General features: G+C 49.7%; 1 protein-coding gene across 4 annotated transcripts in view; it reads left to right on the top strand.

The window, feature by feature from the left end:
• The first annotated feature begins 548 nt into the window (after positions 1–548).
• Positions 549–8497, top strand: part of MAGI3 (membrane associated guanylate kinase, WW and PDZ domain containing 3) — a 72323-nt gene continuing 64374 nt past the window's right edge. For all 4 annotated transcript variants that reach the window (XM_075776111.1, XM_075776114.1, XM_075776110.1 and 1 more), the window contains exon 1: positions 549–938. In XM_075776111.1, coding sequence (XP_075632226.1) covers positions 617–938 — 322 coding nt within the window. In that variant the 5' untranslated portion in view covers positions 549–616. The remainder of the gene's footprint in view (positions 939–8497) is intronic.

Genomic DNA, 8497 nt, shown 5'->3' with positions numbered 1-8497 from the left:
GCGCTGGCTGAGGGGGCTCCAGGCTGAGGGGAGATCCTGATTGAGGGGGGTCCCAGCCCAGGGGGGTCCCAGCTGAGGGGAGACCCTGGCTGAGGGGAGATCCCGGCTGAGGGGGGTCCCGCCTGAGGGGACATCGTGGCTGAGGGGAGATCCCGGTTGAGGGGGGGTCCCGCCTGAGAGGACATCCCGGCTGAGGGGACATCCCGCCTGAGGGGACAACCCGGCCGAGGCGGGCCCAGTCTGAGGGGCTGCTCCTGGCCGAGGAGGCCACACCCAGCCCGCGGCACGGGCCTGGCGACGCCCTGGCGGGGCCGGGGCCGGGACGCCCATCGCGGCCGCAGCGCTGGCCGTGACGGCACAAGCCCCGCCCCGGGGGGGGCCGGCGGCGCGGCGGGCGGGGGGGCGTGGCCAGCGCGGCCCACAGGGTGCGGCGGGGGCGGGGCGGGGCCGGCGGCGCGCGGCGGGGGCGGGGCCGGGGCTCGGGGGCGCGCGCGGCGGGGGCGGGGCGCGGCCGGGCGGGGCGGGGCGCCTCCGCGGCGGGGCGGCAGTCGGGCGGCAGCCGCGGCCGGGGAGGGAGCGGCGGCGCGGGGCGGGCAGCGGCGCCCCGTGGTGCGGCATGTCCAAGACGCTGCGGAAGAAGCGGCACTGGCTGAGCAAGGTGCAGGAGTGCGTGGTGTCCTGGGGCGGCCCGGCGGGCCCCGACCCCGACCTCCTGCGCGGCGGCGCCGAGCGCGGCGAGTTCCCCTACCTGGCGGGCCGCCTGCCGCCGGGCGGCGAGGGCGCGCCGGGCCCCGTGCTGCTCTCGGGCAAGGCGCCGGCGCCGGGCGACGTGCTGCTGGAGGTGAACGGTACCCCCGTCAGCGGCCTCACGCACCGCGACACGCTGGCCGTCGTCCGGCACTTCAGGGAGCCCGTGCGCCTCAAGACCGTGCGCCCAGGTGAGCCGGCCGCCGCAGGCCGCGCCGCGCCCGCCGGACCCGCGGCCCGCCCCGCCGCTGTCCGCGCCGCCGCCGAGCCGGCCGCGGGTAGGCCCAGCCGCGCCGGCGCCCTGCGGGGCGGCGGGAGGGCCTCGGCGGGGTGCGAAAGTTTCCTCGGCTCCGGGAGGGCGCCTCCGCCGGCCGGGGCGGGCGGCCCCGCTGCAGCGTGGGGCGGTGGGCGGCCCCGGAGTCCCGCCTCGGCCCCGGGGAGGCGCCGGCGGGCGGCGCTCGCTTCCCCCCCTCCCGCCCCGGCCCGTCGAGGACCGCCGGCCTCGCTAGCGGGCTGGCCTCCGCGGGCCGCCGCCTCGTCCCGCCGCCGGTGCCACGGTCCGAGCCCGCGGGCGGGTGGCCCGTCCCGGTGGCCGAGCCCGGGGGGCGCCGCTGTCCCGGCGGGGCGAGGGCCCGGTCCGCTCCCTCCCTGCCTCTGCCCGGCAGCGCTGCCCAGCGGCTCCGGGGCCGAGGGGGCCGCTTGGTTCCACGCCGCTGCGTTTCGGGTGTCCGTGCGGGGCTCGGCGGAGCGGGCAGCGGCCGCGTTACGGAGCTGAGCGGAGGCTCCGGGCGATTCCGTCGCTCCCGGAGGGTCCCTGGTCCCGCGTTTTTGTGCGGGGGGGGGGGGGGGCGGCGGCGGCTGTTCCCGAGTTCGGGGTCCGGTACGCGAAGAAACGGCGTTCCGTGGATTTTCATGGTCCTTGTAGGAAGCGGTTGGAGCCGGGTGGTGGTAAATGGGCAGGGCGGGAACGGCAGATGAGAAACCAACAGCGTAGAGCCATGGCAAAGGCGAACCCAGAGAACAGACTGGGTCTTCTTTTTCCGTGGATTTGGATTAATTTTGAGTACACTTTAATTACCTAACGATACCGGATTGTTGTGATAAAATCTTTATCAACGTGCCTGTCAGATGTCAAGTGAATACTGAATAGTGGCACCTGCAGTCACACGAGTTAATGATTCCCAGTGTAACGAGTTTCCGACGTACTGCTTTCCTGGTCAGGCAATCCCGGTGTGAGCTTGAGGTGTTATAAAGAAACTGCCTTTGGTAAAACCATTTTTTTTCTCTGAATCCCAACTGATAGCAGGATCTCTATGACTGTTGTGTGTAATATTTCTTACATGACTTCTTTGTTTAATACCCGTCTTGTACTTCTTTCATATCTGATGGATTGCTGTTTGACTTGAGGTAATACGTATTTTAAGTCAGATTGTCCTTGTTCGACCACTAATGAAAAGTCATCCTCTATATAGAGACTGTGCAGTTGGTCCTGATGCATATCACCGGTTAAATTTAGAAAACAAAAGCAAAACAGCAGTGGAAAAAAAAAACCAAACACCAAAACCCCACCAAAACCAAACCCATACCTTAAAAGCACTTAGAGAAGCCTGGTAGGCTTTGAAAGATATCTTTATTTCCAAAATTGGCAATCTCATCTGAATGAAGAAAATAAAAACTGCTGCAAGTTAAATGTAAAATAAGAGTATAAAAAAACCTGAGGAACAAATTGTTTGAGATAGAGGACAATAATAAATCTCCTTTAAAAAGAGAAAGCTTGTGGAAGATGAAACTATAGTTAGAAGATCAAAGGAATTTCTTGTGTTTACTATGGAGGGAGGTAGGGGTATTCCTGTCCTGGGACTTTCCGTAACAGAGATGTCTCAAACCATCAAGTTAAAACTGGTAGAAAAGATTTTAGAAAAAGTTGATACAATGAATAGTAGAAAATGGCTGGGGCCAGATGTTCATTTGGAGTTCCAAATATGAAGTACTAAGCAGCGATGTGTTGCCTGTTCGTTATATGTTCGATCGGTGAGGAAATACGGTGCCGATGGGAAAAGGGCCCAGGAGATAAACAGGACTGACTTCTGATTCCACCAAGTTGGTTAAAACTATAGTTAAGAATGAAACTGTAGTGCATGTGAATAACTACCCCATAAAGAGGAGAGTGTGTTGCTTTTTAGAAGAAATTCTGTTAGTTATTGAAGGTTCGCTGCTTGGTTTAATCAAATCCAAGTATTTTGGCGTAGTGGATTTTCAAATAGACTTTTAGCAAGGTATCAATAGACTTTGAATGAGGCTCTCGCTGGGTGAGCGTTGTGCAGCAGTGCAGCTGCCGAAAGAGAAGAGCGGAATTCTCTTGGGGATTAGTAACTGGTTAAAATACAGAAACAGTTTTCTCAGCAGAAGGAGACTACTGCTGGAGTCTTGCAAAGACCTGTGCTATTTAGCATAGTCATCCGGAGCTTGTAAACTGAACGCTGGGTTGAGTTGTAAAAAGAGAACTAACATTTTAATGCTGATTTTATGTAACTCTTGGAACAAATCAAATTGAAGCTTCAGATCCAGCAATTTTTCCCATACAGGAACATACTGCGAGCTTATTTACCACATCAGATGATTTTTGCAGTAATTTTCTGTGTTAGACTTAATGCCTTTAAATACAGTATTTTAAAGCATGCTGGTTTTCTTGGTTGGGTTTTTTTCCTCCCCCCCCCCCCCCCAAGGTCACCGCAGTGGTGTTCAGTGGCAATATTCCAGTTAGGATATATGCAATTATAAAAGTTGTTGACAAGCGTTCTCTGTGAAGACCTGTGACTTTGAATTTGGCTTCCCTTCTACCCCTTGTGATCCAGAGTAATCCAGCCTCGCTGGCTGGGAAGATGTGGGGGGTGGTGAAGGGAACGAGGGCTGGGAGCTGGCGGTCCGTGGTGCGCTCATAATATGTCTGAATTCTCAGAGACCCGTAATTGCATCACTGGTTTCAAAGCCCCGCATTTCATGTTTTTTTCCGGTCGAAACCACGCTCTCTCAAACGGACCGTCGTGCTGAAAGGCTCTTCAGGTTTGAGCTCTACTGGGACAGGAGTCTGGGAGGATTCAACTTCGGGGGTCTTTACCGCAACAGCGAGGAATCGGTCACCTTGTCTCTGAATTTTAGGGGATGTACAAAGCCTTGATGCTCATGATCGGCCTCCGTGTTTTAGAAGGGCAGCTTTGGTGTTTTTAAGAACTGGCTCCATCTTCCAGGTGAAGTCTGTGCAGGTGTCCTGATGGCCTTGAACAGCGTGTCGGGGGACTGGACTGCTTTATTTTATGTAGTGATGTAGTCCTTTATTAAAGGCAGCAACAGCTTTAGTTGACAGCAGTAAAATCTGTCTGTGATACTTCTAGCAAGCTCATAGAAAATTTAAAATGGAAATTTCAAGATGCTGTTTAGTCTTGTTTGATAAGACACTTGAAAGATATGAATGTTAATTTGAACGCCATCTGTTAACTGCACATCACAAATGATGGACCATTTTGTTGATGAAGAAATTTGTCCTTCCCTTTCTTACTCCATCCTTACTTGCCGAGGAGGGTGAACAAGATCGGTGTGCTGCAGCCGGGGATGAGCGTCATGGGTGCCACAGGTCTGCCCCAGACGGGGTCTGGCTTGGTGCGTGCAGGATGGCCGGAAAAGCTTCGGTTCTGGGATCGGTAGAGGCTGATGTAGCAAAGTCTGCAGAAGGCCAATCTCAAGCTCTCTGCCAATATCCCTGGACGGATACTGGGATCCAAGTTGTCTGAATAAAAGCTAGGTTTCCCTTCATTTTAGTTGATGTTTGAGATTATAACCGTACATCTATTTTGTATAATTCATCATCATCTTGATCAGATGAGCAAAACGGCAGTACGGAGAAATAAGGCTTTTTGTGCAACGTGGTATTTGTATGTGTGTGCACGCATGCTAATGTAGGCTGGCTCATCCTAATGAGCGCGTTTGTATTTTAGCCAGACTTAGTAAGTGCTGGTTTCAAGCTAATCACCTGCTTACGTGCATCCAAACGATGGCTGCCGTGTGGTTCAAGGACCTTCCCCGTCCGGTGTTACTCAGATTAGTACATTAGCCTTGTAACTAGCTGGCACTGCTGCAGGTTCTTTTATTTCCATTAAGGAAAAACTAAAACATTTTGCTGTAGTCAAATCCATTGTCTTTGAGTGCGAAGTTCATCCTCTAAAGGAACCTACTAGTTGCGTATGGCATTCAGATTTAGCCAGAAAGATGTTTGTATGTGCAGGCGAGCCCGCTTGCTAAAATACTCATCAATGTAACTTTGAATGCCTTCTTTCTTCATAGCAGCGTGGTAGCCAAAATACATCAGAACTAGGTTGCAGACTTAAAGTAACAAAAATTACTGATTATCTGCAAGTTCCTCTTTTTGCAGCCCAAGTTGCCAGATACTACGTAGGAAGGAACGTGTTCTCCTTCCAAACTAAGGAGCTTTGATGAACACAGCTACTCTGTGGCAATTATTGTGGTTTCACGGCCACTCTAACGGGCATAGTCTTGTAGTTCTTCCACTTGAGAAATGCTTCCAGAGCACATAGTTTGTCCCTTGATTATTGAGAGAATCATGTTGGTTCCGTTGCATCAAAACTCATCTTTAATCAAAAAATGCAGCAAGATTTAAAATGATGAAAAGTCTCCTCCAGGCTAAATTTTTTTTTAATAGTATCAGTACTCCTGAAACTATTAAACCTTGGTTTTCTATGTATTTGTTTCATAGCTGACTTTCACGGTCATGGCCCAAGGTCTTTCTCCGACGGGGCCATTTGTTCATTCTCTCCAGCCTGGATTGCCTGGCCTACAGTAAGGTGTCAGTTCACACTTTGATGGTTTTTCTTCCCAGCTGGGGCACGTGGAGGACTTCCCAGCTCATGCTCATAGAGCTCATGGGTTCTTTATTTTTTTTTTTGGTCCTTCATGCTGTTTACAATACAGTACACCCTGTCCAAACCTGTCACGTGTTGCCGCTTTGTGTGTGCTCAACCGTAGTCTGCAGCCTTCCGTCGTGTCGTCACTAACTGCTTCAGATCTGTTGCTTTATTTGAGTACATTCGTACAGAGAATGAGATGGTTGACAGGTGGATGTAGTACTCTGAGGTTCTCAGTACCCAACTAATTTCTTTTTTTTTTTGAGTCAATAACTTTCACTCAATCATGGAACGCTCTTGGGACTTGAGGATCTTGAAGCTTGCAAGGCCTTTTCTTACCAAAATGCTCTCTTGATCAAAATCTAGTACAAGCTTACAGGAAGACAACTTATTGCTGGACGCGTTTTCTCATGTGACAGTAAATTGCATGGCGATCGATCCCTAACGCCTCCGTTACCGACAGGAGTTAATGGAATTGTTTAGCAGTCGGCTTGCGCATGGGGGTCCCTTCTCTGCAGCAGAATGAATGAAAACGGTGATGACAAATACAGTGACTCAGATCAGGATTCAGCACTCGAGACATAATACTCCAAGCTGAGTATATAAGATTGATTTATATTTTCTCTTGTGCTTGAGGTAGGTACAAAGCCTCCGCGTGGGGGTAAACATTTGCATGTTTGGCAATTACAGCAGAGAGGAGGGCACGCCGCACTCCGGGGCTGTTTTTGCAAAATCAGATGAATTCTAAATGTGCCATGTTAAAACAGAGATCAGAGTACACACAAGGATAATTTTGCCTCTCCGAGGAAAGGCATTACCCTAATTTTGTCTTTCTCTGGAAGCTGGCAGTAGGCTGGCTCGGTGATTAAGCAGCCTAATGTGTTACTGTGCTAGTCGGAGTGGCTAAGGCAGCCAGCTCGGGTGCTTCTCGACGCGCGTTAGGTGGAGGCCTGCGGGATGCTGGCGTGGAAAGCTGCCCTCCCCGCTGAGAGTGTGTGGGGAACTGGTCCATTTTTATACAAAAGGAGGAGAGGTGGATTCATTTTACCGCACCAAGAAAAGCCCAAGGGTTGCTATAACGAATGCGTAGGGTATTCCAGTTTCATGAACCTGGGCGGAAGACAGATGTGCCATCTTGAAAAAGAAAACTGAACCAGAAGCGCTTTCTGCTGGAGGCTGTCATTTCTCTAAAGCATCGGCAGCAGCGATGGTGTGTCCTATAGCAGTTTGGGAGCCACCTTGTGCAAAAAGCTATTAGTTTGCGTGTCGGATGTGTGGATGCAGAGGACTGTCAGGCACTTCCCAAGGGATGGGTATTAGTATGTGCACGTAACTTGTAATCTTGTTTCTCATATTCATCTTTATATAAACATATTATTCTTGGCATAGAACATATTTCCTTTCCCTTTCACATACTCCTTTGCTTAAATTGTACCGTGATGAGTACTGTGTTAATGATTTTGCCAGAAACGCACTCTAATTATTCTTTCTTGGCGTGTTAGTTTCAAATGATAACGAGGCCTCGTGTGGCTTTTGTTACTGTGCTGCTTAACACCATGGTTTTAATTTGTACTTTTTTGTTCCCTTCAGGAGAGCCATTCTCTTCCCTGTACCGTTCCTTGATGTGTCTCAGGGGAGACCCAGTAGAATAGCGCAGAGTAAGGCCAGCGTTTACCCGGAGCTGGTGGCGGAGCGGGTAGCGCAGTCGCCGTTCTCCAAACCCACCTCCTCTGTGTCCCCCGCTTTAAGGGAATGAGATTTTTTCGCTAGGACTGAATGATCAAACGCTTGTATTACAGTTATTCCTGGAAGGAAATTTTCTCATTCAGGTAGACTGTTTTGATTGAAATTCTTGCATATGTGTTTATATTGCTTTTCTATTAAAAAAAAAAAACACAACACACAAACTTAGGTTTACAGCATAGAACTTGTTTAAAATCCTTGAAACTGTAATTCTTCTACTATGCAGTAGCAGGAGGCTTTCTGTTCTATGTGAAGGAAGCCAAGAATGAAATAAAGATGAACCTGTATTAGAAGCCATGATTTCAACAGCAGATTTCATCTTCATAATTTTTGTCTAGGTATTGCTCTTGAATTCTTGGCTGGCTTTAATGAAATGCTAGTCAGTTGTAGAAAACGGCTGTTTTTATCGCTCTCAGAGGATACAATTTCCTTAAATTTTTTAAAAAGAATTTTCATTTTGCTTTTATAGAACAAAGACCCTTTAAAACTGTCCTTTTGGAAAATTCCTGAAGCAAACAAGCTGTGCTTGTATAACTTGATGTGCACCGTGCTCCTTTATTATTGAAACATCTGCTTCAAGATATTTTTCAGCTGATAATTCTTTAAAAAAAATCTTAAAATACAACAAGGATTGTGCATTCAAATTGACAGCTGAAAAATTACACTAGTTTTGATTGATGGTCTGCTTTAAGGTCTTTGAATTCATTCTTCTGGTTCTTGTTTTTAATTCATGGTGCCTCCTTTTAAGAAATACTTGTTGCATTCATGGGCTGTTAGTTAAATCGCATCTTGTTCCCTGAATGGGAACAATTTTTTTTCTTCAAAGCAATAGTATGCCTGAGAGTACTAGATTTGGATTAAGAAAAATATGAGCTCTTTGTGTTTGAGAGTAAATTCCTTAGTTCTGCTGAACAGAAGGTGAGGGGAGAATGCAGTAGGAAGATTGCAGACTTGGATTGAGCTGTTACACCATCATCGAAACCTGAATCCTAAGTAATTCATCTTCTCAGTTGCTAATTGGTATTTGAATCTGTGTTAAATTAATCTTTTTTGGGCCTTCAGCGGGTCACAGTGGGAGCGGGAGCTGCTCC

Source organism: Balearica regulorum, chromosome 25 (genome assembly GCF_011004875.1).
Source record: "Balearica regulorum gibbericeps isolate bBalReg1 chromosome 25, bBalReg1.pri, whole genome shotgun sequence".
Taxonomy (NCBI): Eukaryota; Metazoa; Chordata; class Aves; order Gruiformes; family Gruidae; genus Balearica; species Balearica regulorum.
Note: the sequence above shows the minus strand (reverse complement) of the source record. Positions and strands in the feature narration are given on the sequence as shown.